Source organism: Protomyctophum parallelum (genome assembly GCF_964188405.1).
Source record: "Protomyctophum parallelum genome assembly, chromosome: 15".
NCBI classification, from domain to species: Eukaryota; Metazoa; Chordata; class Actinopteri; order Myctophiformes; family Myctophidae; genus Protomyctophum; species Protomyctophum parallelum.
In genome coordinates, this window is record NC_139710.1 from 5807151 (window position 1) to 5825300 (window position 18150).

An 18150-nucleotide genomic window follows, 5' to 3' on the forward strand; every position below is an offset into this window, starting at 1 on the left:
ATTTTTTGCTCTTGACTGGGCTGTGATTGGACAGTATCCAGTAAACACCGCTAGACTGCCTGTCGATTGGCCGAACGATTAGTTGGTCTGACATTTTGTATCCAGTATCAGATTTCATCTTGCAGATGATACAAAAGGACACCGATCAGATGGTAACCATCCATCCATCACCACTTTTCATGTCAAGGCCCTCAAGGGCTGTAAAAATATAGCCTGAAGGAGGTTGACTAGACCGAAACGTTCACCATTAAACATGAGTGCATGAGATTTTCCCCCATTTCATGTCAAGGACCTCAAATTTATTTTTTCACAATTGGAGTAGAAAGGTTCTCTATACCGATTGGATGAAATTAACTAATTACTAACTAAATTAACTGATGATCTGTCCCACCAGAAAAAAAAAAAATCTAAAGAGCTAGGCTCATCATTTTGAGATGAGAGGTAAATTCATGTTTAATTATTTCTGTCAATTATTAATTTGATACATCTTAAAATGTGTCATCTTCGTTGAGCGGATCAGAAATGGACCAGTAACAGACTTGAATCACATCTGACCTGAAGAAGCCACCATGAAACATAAATGGCTCAACATAATTTATTTTTGTTTTATGTTAAAATGTACAGAGTTCTTTGAAAGTACTTGCTAAGAAAGGAAACAAAAACAAACAAACGAATAAATGAGAAATACATACAGGGACAAAGTAGAGAGTCGAGGCAGTGCCGAGTGCAACTCAACCTTCACTGCGTGCCCGGCCATCGGTCCTTCTCTCTTTTTATTTTGCGCTCTCTTAGCTTACAACGCACCATGTACAATTACAAAGGATACAAAAAGGGAAGCGATATAAACAGACAGAAATATACTGAGCTCATTTTTACATGCCTCTTAAATGTAAGGAAGTCATCCTATACACACAGTCAAAAAATAAAAAATAAAGAAAAGAACACTAAGTGACCTTTAGATATCCGTTTTTTCCTTTTTGTTTAAAATAGCATTAATATACTACACAAAGATAGAAAAACTCTAGAGATGAGATGGAATGGAGAGGTTAAAGGCATCTTAAAGTCACTAAAAGTGAGTGGTAATTTTTTTTCATTTTGAATTTCTTAGTAATAATTATTACCCCAAGAAGTCGAGCTAAAAAATATGTATTGATTTTGTTCCTGAAACAGAAGTGAAAAAAATGACAGTACCAATATCAATGTCAGAATTTTTCCATTGTATATTATAGAAAAAACATTTTCTCTCTACAATATATTTTTATTTTCTTCCTAAAGTCGAAAAAGAGTCAGCTTGTGTCAAAAGAAAGCTGCCCAGTCAGGTAGAATTCATAGAGAAACAAAACAGAACAGATCAATACACACAAATAAAATATGAAAACATCTGGTCTGTAAGGAGGAGAAAAAAAAATTGTTTTGACTCTGAATACTGGAACATGGAGCAACTGGGTTCAACTCCTCCAACCCTCCCATCGATCGCCTTTAACCAAACAGGACCCCACCACCACACTAACCCCCTCAGTGTGGGCATGTCTGTGGGAGGGGCCAGTAATACACCAGATGCATGTACAGTAGGCACACCTCTGCTGAAGGATGAACAGCCCCTCACCCTGTCACTAGCCAATGGGAGTGCAGAGTTTTAGTTTGAATAGAAGAAACGCCATTCAAAAATAGAACCCCTGGACGTCCTAGGTCATCAACACTTGTGGGGAGTGGAGGGAGGGGGGTTGTGTTCAGCTACTGTTATTAGCAACTGATTTGCCTTAAGGCAGGATTTCCACAATTCATTCTGTAGCCCCCCCCCTCCGCCAAACTGCTAAAGGGCTGACATTATATATATATATATATATATAAAGAATTTGTCAGTGGAGTGAGATATATATATATAAAAAGAAAAGTAGCACTTAAAAGTGCTGGCCACCAGAGGGAGACAGCTAGAGTGTGTATTTGTGTGCTGCTGCTGGATTATTAGGAAGTACCAGAATATTTACATCTAAGTGTTTCTCAGAACGGCGGCGTATTGTAAAACAAAAACAAACAAAAAACTGCTACTTCTTTTATTTTAGCGACATACTATCCATCAAACATGACCCTGCTCACCTGCCTCCTGTTTCTATTTAGCTGTGCATCGATAGACACATGCAGCGTCCATAATAGGAAGACAGAAATCAGGAAACTGGCTTATTCCTCACATGGGCCGAACGCCTTGCTCCTATGCATGTTATGTCTACAGCCATGTGAGCTCCTCTCCCCTCTCGGAGCGCAGACGGGAGATGCTGACGTTTTATTTGGTGAAAGAGCAAACCACTGCTCCATGGATGCCACGTACGTATGGACACCCAAGTGTATGAGCGTAGTATAGGAGTATTTTCATCACAACTAAATGTTGATGAAACAAATGAACAAAAAATAAAAAAAGGTTGTTTTAAAAAAACAAAAACAGTCCATCTACAATGTCTCATTGTCTCTTTTTTTTTAAGATAAGGCTTCCTATGTCATTTAAAAGATTGTGTGCATGGTTGAATATATTCAGTTAACCGCGTTTTTAATGTTTTCCTCATTTTGAGGTCCCTCCCGCACAGTCTGTCTTTTTCCCCCTCTTTCTCTTGCTCCTCATCTCTCCTCCCATGTGTTGCGTGAACCACGGACACCAGGCGGATGTAGGCACACCGTTGGCCTAATTGAAAAACCGTTTCAGAGTGTATAGGCCTCACATCGGATGCTTAAAGGTCGGTGTGCGCAAACACAAAGCTATTCTGCCAGCTGCCTCCCATAAAACAACTGGCTGGGGGGAGGGGGGGGGGGGGGGGGGGGAGTCTGACTGAATGGAACAAAATGACAACATAGAAATACAAGAAAGCCAAAGACCCTTTCTCTCTTTCTCTTTTTACTCTCCCTGTCCCGTCTCTTGTGCCTGCTGCGGCTGTAGAGAGGGTGAACGAGAGTCACGGTACAATATTTAAGAATACAGCTCAGTATGAGCGCTGGCCCGCCATGCCCCCCTGGCTGAAGTTGTTTTTTTGCAGTTTGTTCTTCAGATGCTCATCTGCTCATGTAAGGTGACTGCTTGGGCACACCGGCATAGCTGTGATGAGTGGGGCCCGTGTACATCATGTTGCCGTGGTGATTGGGCTGCATAGGCTGCTGTGGGTAACCCTGTCCTCCCATCATGCCCATTTGCATCTGCATGGGGTACTGGGCTGGCTGGTTCATGTAGGGTGGGTTACCGTGGTACCCGCTGTTCATCATCGGTTGGGGCATGCGGTAGCCAGCTGACATGGCATTGAGTGGCGTCATATTCATAGAATTGTAGGCTGACGGGGCAGGCATCAGGTTGGGCATCATGCCACGCTGCACAGCCAGGGTGCGCGGCGTGCCCTGCATAGCCACGGCACCGGAGCTGCGGCCGTACAGCTGCTGCTGGTGTGGGGCCGGGGCCAGCTGCTGTGTGGCTTTGGAGCGGATGGATATGTGACCCTTCACCGTGGCCATCTGGCCCTGTAAGCGCTGAGTGTGAGGAGGAGGCGGCAGGCCAATATTGGTGCCAGGCATGTTACACTGCAACTGCAGCGACCCCAAGTTCATGGAGCCAGAGCTGAGGTTGGGAGGGCTGGTCATGGTGGCCTGTCCCTGGGAGAGGGGAGGGTGGGGAGAGGGGGCAAGTTGAGCCAGTCCTGGGTTGGACAGAGACACACTGGTGGCATAGGACGTGACTGATGCAGAGTGGGAGTAGGGCATGGAGTGGGGGTCCATGATAGTGTTGGTGAGCTGCTGGAGCTTGGCCAGGCTGAAGGTAGCCGAGGGCTGAGGGTATCCCCCAGTGCCAAAGTCTTGACCCATACGTTCATACAGGCTTCGGCCTCCTCCTCCGCCTCCACTTTCTGGGATCTCCATGATCATGGGAGTGGAAGAAAAGCCATTACCCATACTGCACTGAGACAGGGACTGCTGTTGCTGCTGGGGTGGCGGTGCGGAGGGTGGGGGCTGAGGGTTGGGAGGTTGTTGTTGCTGCTGCTGCTGCTGCTGTTGTTGTTGTTGTTGAGGAGGGGGTTGTTGTTGAGGCACCTTCTTCTGTGGTGCCTGCTGCTGCTGCTGCTGCTGGTTGGTGCTGGGTGGCCTCTCAATTACCACACAGTTCTGGGGAGATTTAATGCCACAGTTAGGGGTGTTGGATGGGGGTGGCGGGGGCTGTGCAGCATTACCTCCATTATTGGCTCCCGAACCAGCGTTGTTGGGTCCCGGTGCAGTCTGCTGAATGAGGCTGCAGCTGCCCATGGAGAGTTGTGAACCCACAGGGCCCGAGGAAGACCCAAGGCCTGGTGTGGGGACAAAGGAGCAGCTGTTAGCCTGGGAGGAAGAAGAGGAGGGTGTGGCCGACCTGGAGGACGAAGAAGCTGACGCAGAAGTCACCGAGGCGGCTGTACCTGCACCGGCCACTGACATTCCCCCCCCTCCTCCACCACCGCCGTTGCCTGCCCCACTGGCTGCTCCACCCATGGTGGAGTCGTAGCTGCTGGGGTTGTCATAGTTCTCAGTGGTGCTCTCAATACTGCCCAGGTCACTGAAGCCACTATCCACAACTTGCTGGGAGTGGTCGGACACCGATGGCACGTCCATCATTGGGGATGTCTCCATGTTCTGCTGGGAAGGCGCCGAGAGGGAGCTGGGATGTTCCGGGGTGATCTGGGTGTATCCTCCTCCGCCTCCCCCTGGTGCCCCTGCTGGGCCAGGTGTGCCTCCCCTCTGTGCTCCTGCTGGCCCCGGCGACATCACACCAGGAGGCAGCCCCGGGCTGTTGACCGAGCGTACCGACTGGTTGGGCAGGGGAGGCATGGGAGGGTTGGGCAGGGGGCTGCTGTGTTGGGAGGTCCCACATTCATCCACAAGAGCCAGAGTCTCCTCCTCTGCCTCCCCCGTGTGGCTGAAGCTCTGCAGTGTGCGACAAGCAGCCAGGGTCTCCTCACAGTCCTGGTAGGCTCCATGATGTGGGTGGGGCTCAGCTTCCTCATCCTGGGCCTCGCCCTGGGTCAGAGACTGCACGGCCTGCACCGTTTCCAGGTCCAGCTCATTGGAGTGGTGGGGGTGGTGGTGGTGATGGGCGTGGTGAGGGTGGTGATGGCTCAGCTCCTCTTTGAAGTCCGGGTGTTGTTGGTGAGGGTGGGAGTGAGGGTGGGGGTGCTGGGGCTCCATCAGCAGTGAGACTGCCTTGTCCTCTGGGTGAAGAGGCTGGATTTCCATGGGCTCTGCTGGCACGGAGATTGCCGTTACCGTTTCAACAGCCGCGGCTGCCGCTGCCGACTCCTCCTGCTCCCTGCGCCTCCTCTCTTCTTGCTCAGGGTCAGCCGATGAGGGCCTGCACTTCACCTCCTGCTGCTGTTCCTCGTCAGCCTCCTCCTCCTCCTCGTCCTCCTCCTGTTTGCTGACATAGTTGCGGGTTGCACTGTCCTGAATGTCTAAAAAAGCCTCACCACCCTGAGGTTCCTCTTTGACAGGAGGAGAGCTGGCGCGGGAGGCAGGCTCTTCCTCCTCCTCCTCATCATCTTCATCCTCATCTTCCTCCGAGTCCTGGCTCTTCCTCTTCTTACTGCTGCTACTGCTGCTGCTGATGCTCTTGTCCTCCAGGTGTCCATCTCCCTCGTCGTCAGCATCATGGTCTTCACTACGCCGACTGCCAGATCCTGACATGGCCACCGGCCGTCTGCCATTTCCAGGTTCCTCTTCCTCCCCCTCGTCGTCATCCTCTTCCTCCTCCCTGTCACCTATTTCTACATCCTGGGACTGAGAGCCCCGAGGCGCCACAGTGGAGGACGAGGAAGGGGAGAGCAGGGGACGGGACGGCGGCCGACTGGGCTTGTCGTCGCCCCAACAGCTCCTCTCGGTCTCGTCCTCTTCCTCCTCAGGCTCAGAAACAGGAGGGGGTTTGGGGGCGGGCGGAGGTGGCTGCCGAAGTGCGGGGTTCTTGGGCGGTCTGCCGCGTCTCTTGGGAACCTTCTGCTCCACAGGCTTGGGTAGGTAGTCGTCTTCGTCATCAGTGTCTTTGCACTTGTTGGCGTTGTCAATGCTGGCTCTGCAGGCTCTCTTTGCAGCTCGGTCCTCCACCTGGGACGGTTGCGTAGCCGTTAGCTGCTCCATCTCCATGAGTCTCTGCCTCTCCTGCTCTTGCCTCTTTGCCTCCTCCTGTGCCCTCTGCAGGTACCAGCTCTGTGGCTTGCGTCCGGGTTTCATCTTGATCTTTGTGGGCGGGGGGACTCCGGATTGCGCCTGGATCTCTGCAGCCGCCCGCTGTTTGGAGCCGCTGCCCGGCGGCCTGCCTGGACCCCGTTTCTTCCAGTGGAGGGGCTTGCGGCTCTTCCCTTTAGGCCACCCTTTCTTCTTCTTGACAGGAACTTCAGGATTGGCCTCAGTGGACTCTGAAGGGGCCGCAGGAAGTGTGGATACAGGCTTCAGGACAGGGGTGAGGTCTGACAGAGAGAGAAGAGATTGACCAGAATAAATATATTAGTTAGATACTTAAGGCTTAAGGTAATTAAAATTATTCACTGAATTGTGTCCGTCAGCAAACATTCATCAAATAAGTCATTTGGTGATGCCTCCTTCATACATGATGATGCCTTCATTCACAGTGAATGTTTACCTTTCTTTTAGAGCCGCCACAAAACATCTCGAGGTTCGATCGTTACATTGACATTTGAATTTTAATACAAATATTTGGATGTTTGCGTATTTATTTTGTAGCTCCTGACTCGCATGGCAACTCATTCTGGACTTTTCTACACAACCAGTTTCGAAAGGATAAGGAAATGGTGTGGGTGCAAGCCGTGCATGTGTGTTGTGGCTCTAGACCGGATCTGAACACAGCAGTAAATAGAAACATGGCTGTCTGGGTGCATGGCATATTCAGTTGGAGTGGATGGCATATTCAGTTGGAGTGGATGGCATATTCAGTTGGAGTGGATGGCATATTCAGTTGGAGTGGATGGCATATTCAGTCGGAGTACAGAGGTGGAGTACTGAACGGCATGCTATCCACAGTCCGCAAATTGTGCTAATTAGCCTAGTATCTATGGCAGTTTTGCTAATGACAATAAAGACGCCCGCACCCAAATAAAAAGATGATCTTAAAAAACGAAGGTCATATTATTGGTTAATTTGGTTACTACCTGCTGTTGTTTCCGTTTGACAGGATGCAATTAAAATTAGACTTAAAGATTGTATGACCGCAAATATGCTCTAGAAGGGTGAAAAAAATAAAAAACGTTTTAAGTGTAGTTATCAATAACCAATAATAATCAATAAAGCCTCGACTGGGAGCTCTGCAAAGTCTCAGTGTGCAGACTTCATTTTTTTTTTTTGTATATTTTTTTGCTGTCCAGTTTTATTTTTTATCTTCTAGTTTCCAATAATCCCAAAACATATCTCAACTCACCGTCGTCCTCTGACTCAGTGAGGTTAGAGCGTCGGCCCCGTTTCGGTGCCGGATCAGACAGCCTCATGGCAGACCGGGCTGGGGGATAGCGTCGCAGCGGGTGGTGGTGGAGCCCCAGGGGGGTCTCCTCCTCCAGGCGGGGCATGGGCCGCTCCGAATCAGAGTCGACAAAGGGTTCGTCCAGGACCTCCGTTGTCTCGGAGATGGTCTCGGTTACCACACTGCTGTGAGGGTGGCTCCGCTGGCGGATCCGACGCTTCCTCAGGGGCTTCTGGTGGTGCGGGAAACAAGGGTAAAGTCAGCCGAGCATTGATTCTCTTTTACAGTAACGTCTCTTGCTCCGTCTTCATCACCTCGCTGTACTTCAAGTGAGACACAGGCTCTCGCCACTAGTTCAGAACCAGCAAAGTTTCAAATAGCAGTTTAAGTTTTCAAGTATTCATTCCTAACAATTGAGAACATGTTCAGTAGACACAGCTTGTATGCGAGAAACCTATATACACAAACGTATATACACAACATGATTTTGTTGATTCTGCAGTAAGGTGAATTTATTATAAGTTCTTCCATTCACTAACTACAGTATTCTCTCCTATATATTCTGTTATTGGACCACATAACTGAAATACCACCAGCATGTACATCAGACTGCTTACCTTGCATTTTAGCCCCATGGCAGGTTTGGTGAGGATGGGTGGGGAACAGGCTCTTCTCTCCTCGTTCTCATCGTCGTCATCGTCATCATCATCATCATCCTCCTCATCCTCTTCGTCACTGCTCTCACTGAAGCAGCTCTTTCGGACAGGCTGAAGCTGTTGCTCGCCGAGCCTGGCCCCTAGGGCTAGCTGGGACAGTCCCTCCACTTGGCCATCTCTCAGTCTGGGCTTAGGAGGAACCCTCTTTTTCCTGGGGGGTCGACCACGGCGTGGAGGCGTGACGGCCGGGTGTCTTGCCATGTCCGCTGGCCGCACGCTGGAGGCAGAGTCAGCCCGTCGGTCCAGGGAGAATAAGGACGGTGGGCTAGTGGAGGAGTGCTGCGTTGTGTTACTCCCATCGTGGTTCACCTCCTCCTCTTCCTCTTCCTCCTCCTCCTCCTCTTCCTCCACCTCTGGAGGCCGGATCTTGGGCGGCCTCCCCACCCGTGGTCCGTCCTTCACCTTTCCCCAGGGCCAGTTTTTGGGCGGTCTGCCCCGCGGCCGACGCTCTCCATTGGCAGGAGGAGGAGGAGGGCGTGACGGCTCCTGAGCGGGGGTGGGTGGAGCAGGGCAGCGGGCAACGGCAAGGGAGGAAGTCACTGGCGAACTCTGACTAGTAGGGAAGCCTGGGAAGCACTTTCTTTCCTCCTCCTCCTCTTCTTCCTCATCTTCCTCCTCATCTTCATGCTCCTCTTCCTCTTCCTTCCGCCTCCTTTCTTGGGGCACGTGCCAGGAGAGGGGAGAGACCTTGTGGCTGGGTTTGATCTGTTTACACAAAGAATTAACAAAATCAATCCCAAATCTATGAGAATGGAGGCCTAAAACAGTCAAAAGCTCTGATATGACAAAGCTACAACAAATACAAAAACCTCTTCAGTGCCAATGTGACAAACCAATAACATTTTACTTTTATGAATGCAGACCGCGGAACCACTATAAAGCTCCATCTCACCGAATAGAATATGTAAAAGTACATTTTCTTCTGTAATATAATTCAAAAAGTGAAACTTTCATATATTCTCCATTCATTGTGAATAAAGTGAAGCATTTAAAACCTTTTTTTGTTTTAATCTTGATGATTACAGCGTACAGCTCATGAAAATCAAAAAATCCTATCTCAATTAATTAGAATATTTTACGAGACCACTACAAAAATGCTTTTTTTAAACGAGAAATGTCGACAATCTGAAAAGTATATTAATGTATGAGGTTAATACTTGGTCTGGGCTACTTTTGAAGAAATTATTTCATCAATGGGGCGTGGCATGGAGGTGATCAGCCTGTGGCACTGTTGAGGTGTTATGGAAGCCCAGGTTTGCTTTGATAACAGCCGTAAATTAATTTGTATTGTTCAGTCTCATGTCTCACACCTTACTCTTGCCAATTCAACCTAGATTCTCTGTGGGGTTCAGGTCAGGCCAGTTGGCTGGTCAGTTAAGCACAGTAATACCATGGTCAGTACACCAGTTACTAGTAGTTTTGGCTCTGTGGGCAGGTGCCAAATCTAGCTGCAAAGGAAAATTTGCATCTGTGATGTGATGATTTAGGCCATGTTATGTGCATGGTGTTGGTCCACTGACAGTGAAAAGTTAACAACGGTTTCAACACAGGAATCTTTTTAGAGTACATTGTGCTTCAGTATGGTGACAAACTTCATGGAGATGCTAATTTTCCTTTCCAGCTCGATTTGGCACCTGCCCACAGAGCCAAAACTACTAGCAATTGGTGTAATGACCATGGTATTACTGTGCTTAACTGACCAGCCAACTGGCCTGACCTGAACCCCAGAGAATCTAGGTTGTATTGTCAAGAGAAAGGCGTGAGACATGAGACTCAACAATACAAATTAATTTACGGCTGTTGCAAACTTCATGCCACGCCCCATTGATGAAATAGTTTCTTCAAAAGTAGCCCAGACCAAGTATTGACTGCATACATTAATATACTTTTCAGATGGTCGACATTTTTCTAATTCATTGATAGGATTTTTTTTGATTTCCATGAGCTGTACGCCATAATCATCAAGATTAATACAAAAAGGTTTTAAATACTTCACTTTATGCACAATGAGTTGAGAATATATAAAAGTTTCACTTTTTGAATTATATTACAGAAGAAAATGAACTTTTACAAAATTCAGTGAGATGGAGCTGTATAAGTTGATGAACATTAAGAGAAAAGAAAAAAAACCCTTTTGATACTAGCTCATCGGCACTCGCCCTACACACTTCCACTTGGTTTGAGAATAGATATATAAATAATAGAGACGGCACTAGATGGGAGGGGAATCCCGGTGCCATCTCAATTATTTATATAGCTATGCTCAAACCGAGTGGAAGTGTGTAGGGCGAGTCGCAAAGGAGCTAGTTTAAAAAAGGGCCAAACAAGTCAGTAGTCGGAAACAGAACACAATCGCCAACCAAGCAGCACATCAACAAAAAGTCACATTCACCTCCTTGCGGTTGTTTTCCTCTGGCTCGTCATCCTCTTCGTCATCGTCGTCGTCGTCGTCTGCATCAGCGTCAGAGACCACAGTGTTTGTGACAATGACTGGTGTCCAGCGGAGACATTCAGGGTCTACGTCGAGCTCCCGGGGCCTAGCCTGGAGACGTGCCATGTGGTTGGCCACCAGCTTCTCTCTCCGCACCAGTACCAACCTGGAGAGGGAAGTCAGGAATAAAGTCTGTGCAACGCCTGCGTTTTTTTTTAGGTGTGTACAGATAAACGCATAAATATGTTCAGTGTGCATATGTAGTCTTTTTATCTCTAACCGATCTCCTCGCTGTTCCAGCATGTTGAGCTGGTGCAGCGTGGCGGTGATGTCCTGGGGGCAGATCCCCGTCAGCTTGCTGAGGTGGCGGATGGTGAGCTGTCGGTCACGGACATGGTGGAGGCACTCCAGGACAACGCTGCGCCAGTATGCCATGTAGGACAGACGGCCGAGGTCAGACAGGGGCTTCTCCGGGGAACCCGGCTGGCCCTCACGCTTTGACAGCAGATAGCCTGCAGAGGGTTGGGACGAGGTTACATCCAGAGCTTCTTTGACTCAAAAAGTGTGACAAGGCTAAGCTAAGGAACTCAACAGTGTGGTGCCGGGAAAAAATCCCATTCATTTCTGCAGAGATTTACCACGAGTGACGTGGTTGTAAAACAATGCATCTCATTGGTGGAGCTTGTGTTATTGAAATGTTAGTGCCCCCGCGAAAGTCACATTAGTTTATATGCTACACTAGATTAAACAGCTCAGAGACATAATTGCACATTGTTGCGGAAAATCACTAAAGTCAATTACAATATTTTACCACCCCATTAATCATTGCAAGGTAAGCAAGCAACATTATGCCTCCCGGTTTTTGTACGGAACGGAAGGCGGGGCTTTCAGAGTAAAAGCTGCCATATCTGCCCAGCACCCTGAGCTCCTAATTTGAAAGAAATCCTGGTGCTCATTGTGTTAATATAAACACTATAATAATGGTTAAAGTAAAAAAATAAGCAATCTAAACCATCATTTGATTGGAAGCATTGGAAATGCATGTAAAATGGTTTGTTATGGGATGGGATAGCTAAAGGGTAAGACCACTTTTTTAGAGGTTTGGGTTGCTTTCTTACCTTATTATGGGCAAACTATTACATTCCATGAGTTATTTCGCTCCGTTGTGTTGTTTATTAGCAATTTAAGAAATAAAAAATAGGGTCCATTGACTTCCATTGTAGCGGGGAAACAGCTCTCAAAGTCACTCTTTTAGCACATAAACGAACGCAACAAAAGCTGATTGTGACAATTTATGTCAGGAAAACTCATGCGCTTTTATATTTAATATAAAATGTCAACTTTGTCTTGTTTTGACTAATTTGCGTAGAAAGAAGATCCGGTAGGTATGCCTACGCCGACCGAATCACTGCTGTTCGCGTCTGATCTGATTGGACCAAAACTGTACACTACTTCCTTACGACGGGGATGTAAACAAATGGATTCGATCTCGTCCGCTTGTCACTAAAAACCATACACAATGGACGTGTTTGAGGGAGACACTTTAGAAGACACTTTAGAAGAAGTGTGTAAAGTGTCTGTGTCTGGGATTGCTATATGTGAGGGTGCATCTCAAACAGCGTGGAGACTTCTGTTTACAAATGAAACCTCGCAAGACGGCCCGCGAGAGTTGGGAACGCCGTAGTACTGCTGCAGTCCATCTCCGACTAAAATAGTAACTTTATAAATCCATCTTAAAAGACGAAAATAAAACCGCATGAGTTTTCCTGATTCCCGTCAGAATCAGCTTTTGTTGTGTGCTAAAAGAGTGACTCTGAGAGCTGTTTCCCCATTACAATGGAAGTAATGAGCGACTATTTTTATTTCTGAAATTGCTAATAAACACCACAACGGAGTGAAATAACTCATGGAATGTAATAGTTTGCCCATAATAAGGTAAGAAAACAACCCAAACCTCTCAAAAAGTGAGCTTACCCTTTTAACCCATTTTGGGCGGGAACCCCTTTTGGTGTTATGCTTTAGCTATTGAAAAATAGCAGATCTACAAGCTCATAGCGTGCCACGCGCTACAAGCTTGTAGGTCTGCTATTTTTTACTTCAAATTGACTTTGACTTTGATGTAGAAGACATTTTTAGAATCTGATCTCAGGTCAGAATGGGTAGGTCAGTACCGGTAGTTCATTCTTAAAATATGTGCAGCGTAGTTTTCCAATTCCTTTTATGAACCGAATCAAATGTTTAATGGTCATGATTCACCAGATCTATCTCAAACCTTGTATACTATCGAGTAAATTAATGGGAGATTCTTCCCTACCGAGCCACTGTGCCAGAGACGTTCTAAAAGAGGGTGGTCACTGGTCAACTCTATAGGTGGTAGGGTTTAATGTTGGACTAGCAGAAATACACTACATGGCTGTATACAAATAAATCACACCCGTTTGAAGTGAGGGGCGCTAATATATGAAAGTCTAACTCATGTTGATTAGGTGATGTAATGGTGATGTAAAACGAACGGTGCCAACACAAACATTACATGCCATTAACAATAAAGAGACAATATGACGTAAATTACACATTATGACGTGAATTTTCCCTTCATTGCCAATGCGTTTACAAAACAAACATTGAACTAAAGACAAACATTAAACCTGTGTATAGGAGGGGCTAGCGCCCCTCAAAAAGTGATTGATTTTTGTTATCGCCATTGAAAACAATGTACTTTATATCACAATTCTTAACCACTCAGCTATTGGTGCCCCAAACTGAACATAATTAATTATATTACATACTGAAACATGCCTTTATCCAACAAAGAAACATGTTCAAACTTATTTCAAGAACCAGTAGTGAATCTTTAAGCATGTGAATCTGGTTCGGTAGCAATGCATTTCTAGTATGCTACTAGGGCATTGATTACACAGTTCAGAGGAATTATAATTTTTTACAGGCCTCGCTTCAGATCCTATTGCCAAGTTTGCAATGGTTGCCGATGGGTGAATTTGAGTGCAACTGAGACTGCCCACAACAGTCCACAAGATCAAAGAGTCCTTGGGCAAAACGCGGAGCACCCACTTGCTCACTCATTATGCAAGTTTTGTCGGAAAAGAGAAATGTTGAGAACATTGTCCTCGTTTCCCAAAAAGTAAATAGGTCTCTCCGAGCCAGCCAGCACCGTTTAAACGCTTTAAAGCGAGCAACTAGCACAAATGCTCTCGAAAGAACAGGAAATGTGTCAGTGTGTTTCATAGTGTTCAATACAGGCAGGTTTCAATCTGAATGGCGACGTGTTCTTCGATCCCTTTGCTATCGAATGGAATGCCAATGGCAACAACCCAATATCTGCAGTAGAGGGATCAGGATTAAACAGGCATGACTCCGTAAGCATGTCTGTCTGTGTGCATGCAGTTGCACATCACTCTGGGTGTGTATGATGGCATCACAAGTGTGTTGTGTGTCAAAAATTTACATTAAGCAGTCGAATATCCATTATAAATATGAAACGTATTACCGAGGGTCAATTTCATATCAAGTATGCTTCCATTACCTACTCCTCCCCGTTACTGGAGTCAGATACAAGGCCTGGTTACAAAATTCATTTGGAAGGGGGGGAACGGCCAAGGCTGAAGAATACAATTCTTTACCAAAGTAAACAACAAGGTGGATTTGAATTGCCCAATTTAGAATTATATTACATCTCCTTTGCCATCCGCTCACTTGAGAAATGGTTTTCCCAAGAAGAGAATATCCCATGGCTTCTGATGGAACGCAGTATAGTCACACCCTACAAATTGAATGAAGTTCTGTTCAGTGGCACATTGAGTAAATACTGCCAAAAACAATGTGGTCCTATCATATCTCATTCCATTCATATTATGGCAACAAGCCGAAAAAATTGGAAAATGGAATGTTAAATGGCATATACATACACCAATTTTTAAAAACACGTCATTGTGCTTAGAACGCAAACCCTTGGTCTTTCCATCCTGGTCCAGTTGTGGCATCCATACTCTCTCTGACATATTCAATAATCAATAAAAACAATTTAATAATAATATTCAATAATGAGGGTTTAAGATCATTTGAAGACCTTAGGAACAGTGTTTCTGGTGTTTGCCAATAAAGAAATGGAAATGTGAGTACCTTGTCCCCCGCTCGTTTCATTTTTGGATGTGCTACCTTTTTGGAATTTTTCATTCCTATTTTTTGATGTATTTTGATTTTGGTTTGGCACTCCACTGAAAGCCATTGCTGATGCGCAACCTCTTTTTCTCATTTTGTATCTTATTTGTATAAGAAGTTAAGAGAATTGGGTTGACATTGACAATGCCACGTAGAAGACTCCTGCTCTTAGGGCTGACAGCTGCAAAAAAAACTGCTCGTCCTAAGATGGAAACCTCCCCATAAACTTGAGATCTCACAATGGATCCTCTCATTAATGGACATGATCTCTCTATAGCTCGATCCAATCGGGCACAAGAAAACACACTTGACGTCTTATCCACAGCACTAGAAAAACTTAAATCATGCCAACGTCTTTGATGACTGTTATTTTCTCCTTTTTAATTAGATTTTTCCAATTATAAAATATCTGTCTCGCTTTATTTACTATTATTATTATTATTATTATTATTATTATTACTATTATGATTTTTTTTGATGTATTGTAACCCTGTATCTGTTTCGCTGTTCAACCTGTGGGGTGGGAGGGTGGGGTGGGGGAAACCCCCTTTTTCTTTCTTTTAACAAAAAATAAAATAAAAAACTTGATCACAAAAACAAAAACAAGTGTGTTGTGTGTATGGATATTTGACTGCATTTGTGTGGTTATCTATCCGAGGAAGGCTGAGAGGGCCTTACTGAAGTCAATGAGGAAGCGTCCGTAGCCCTTGCGCTGGTACTGGGGAAGAATCATGATGCAGGACACGTTGTACTTCTGTTGACAGTGCTTCTCCTGAAGAGGAAGACATGCACACAGAGACACATCAGAGAGAGACACATTTTACACAGAAACCAACGGATGAGTGAGCGTGAGCGTGAGCACACACACACACACACACACAAGCATTGAAGTGTGGCATAGATCAGGGGTTCTAAACCCGTGGATCGCGACGGCTCGGGGGGACTGGACGGGACGGGACTAGAGGAGTTTATGCACTGAAAATGTGCATATCGTGCGCACCTTCTTCAATTCTTGGTTAATAATTAATACATTCTTAATTTGTTATTTTACTAGGACGCTCTGGTCACGATCGCCCACCCAGTAAAATATTGTCCAGGTAGGGGGCCCCTGATGTACAGTGACCCTGTGCGTGTTGCACAGGAGGCAGTCTGTAGTGCTGGATGTTGATCAAGGTGTACTACCCCACTAGATGCTGCGTTTGGCAGGAGGAGGCATGCTAATGGGAGCACCTGCATCAGGACAATATGCTCCCAATTCACTAGAATTCATTACAACAGGTCAGTCTAGACATTTTATTGTAGTTTTCCTGTCATGAGCCACTATTTTACAACTGTTTTATGTACCTCATTACTTATTGCTGTGACAACTCCATTTCCCCACTGGGATCAATAAAATGGATATTGTCCTTTTAAGTCATTACTGCCTTATTGGCAATACTTTGAAGACTGAAAGTAGAGATAGAGACAGAGAGGGGATGGGGGTCTGGTTCAATACTTTGAAGACTGAAAGTAGAGAAAGAGACAGAGGGGATGAGGGTCTGGTTCAAAAGCATAAGTTGCAAGAGACTCTGTGCCTGTGTGATAAGCATGCTACCTGCCACAGATTTACTTATGTCATCTAATCTTATCCCATTTCATCTAATCTAAGCCCATTTCTCACATTACATAATGTCGTAGCTAATGTCATAAAGATTGTGTAGTAGGGGGACTGTGACAGTGTGACAGTGTGTGCACCTTAGAGAAGTATCCAACAAGATGGCAGCCCTTGCTGTCGTTCTGGGTGAGGACATAGAAGAGGAAGGGCTCGACGTCATAGTACAGTGTCTTGTGGTCCAGGAACAGCTTGGCCAGTAGGCACAGGTTCTGACAGTAGATTGTGCTCACATTGCCATCCACCTGAGGGGGAAATAGAATGCAAATGTGAGTGCATGTGTACATACTAGAAGAATGCATACGCAAACATCTAGGCCTACAAATGCAAATTTGCATAGACAGAACGCACACACACTGGGAGGATATCAATATGAACTACAGTGACAGGAAAACATCACAAAGCTCCCCGAGGGCATCTGTAAGTGGACATCTTTAAAGTGCCATTAGAGCTGTGGGACAAGGAGAAGACGAGGAGAGGCGGGACATTGAACACAATGATCTCAGCTACATCTCTGGAGACGCACACATGAGCGCACGCGCACACACAAGAGGAGAGAGAGGGAACACAGAGGAAGGACAGAAAATAGCTACGACAGTGGCGAGAACAATAGAAAAATGGAGGTTGGCAGCTGGCCAGTCCTTTCCTGGACCAGTTTCAACATCAGCACTGATTGAGAACAGTCTCCAGAGAAGATGCAGTAACCAAGGCCTAAATGAACACATCGCTGATAGTCCCTGCTGAACAGCCCAACACAACCAAACACCACATCAGTAGGTCTGTGGTCTGAAATGGTTGTGCCTGTACGAGAGGTTACAACGGTAGTGGTACCAAGTACAAGCTCAAATGCTTCATTCACAAGGTAAGTTATCCACAGGCTGCAATGTTTAAGAAGGCTAACCCACGGTGCTTCCTGTTAAAGGTATATTCAGTGATTTCACTCAAAAAACCTTAGGTTTCGTTTTTGGCTGTGGGACCCAGCCTTTCGTCCAATCAGGATAGAGAGTCAAAAACGAAACCTAAGGTTTTTTGACCCCCAGGGGTTAACTGGGGACAGGGAGGAAATCCTTATATGGCCAGCACACTCTATAGTAGGGAGGATTATCACAGCAAAACAAAAAAATAAGGGATATTTGAATTAAGTGAAATCACTGAATATACCTTTAAGCAGTAAATCGAGCTGAAGATTCAAATGCCATTGTACCAAGTGGGAAAGTAGTTTTGTGGCAAGGGGTACAAAAGTAGTGTGACAGTAGTCGCAGCCAGGCGTGCTACTTATGGTAGGTTGTTGGGCTGTATTGTGTAACTGTGATGATCCTGTTGTGTATGGCGTGTAGACTGTTTGATTTCAGGGTGGGGAGGAGTAAATGACACCTCTGGAGGAGGATGTGGACGAGAGGGGCGGTGGCTGCAGCAGACCTGTGGTTTGAGGGCTAGGCCTTGACTGCCTGCCGCCCAGCCCGTCTTTCTTCTCTCAAACATTCTTCCTTTCCTCTAACTCATTCCTCCATCTTTCTCTCCTCTAATACTTCAGTCAATCTTCCATCTCACTCCCTGGTCAGTAAAGTGTCTACTTTCTAAGAAACTGTTCATGTACAATCAAAGTAAAATCAGACTTTGATCGTCCAAAGAGTATCAAGTTCAACCTAACAACTTTGAGTAGTTTGTAACAAAGGAACTCATCTACAAAACAATCTAACTATAATATACA

General features: G+C 46.0%; 1 protein-coding gene across 3 annotated transcripts in view; it reads right to left on the reverse strand.

The window, feature by feature from the left end:
• Positions 1-581: 581 nt before the first annotated feature.
• The window catches only part of kat6a (K(lysine) acetyltransferase 6A), a 50319-nt gene continuing 32750 nt past the window's right edge, over positions 582-18150 (reverse strand). For 2 of the 3 annotated variants that reach the window (XM_083784503.1, XM_083784504.1), the window contains exons 11-17: positions 16523-16684; positions 15467-15560; positions 10890-11121; positions 10565-10775; positions 8080-8883; positions 7424-7694; positions 582-6458 (exon numbers count right to left, since the gene is read on the reverse strand). In XM_083784503.1, coding sequence (XP_083640629.1) covers positions 3040-6458; positions 7424-7694; positions 8080-8883; positions 10565-10775; positions 10890-11121; positions 15467-15560; positions 16523-16684 — 5193 coding nt within the window. In that variant the 3' untranslated portion in view covers positions 582-3039. The remainder of the gene's footprint in view (positions 6459-7423; positions 7695-8079; positions 8884-10564; positions 10776-10889; positions 11122-15466; positions 15561-16522; positions 16685-18150) is intronic. The other variant, XM_083784505.1, reaches the window with a different exon arrangement.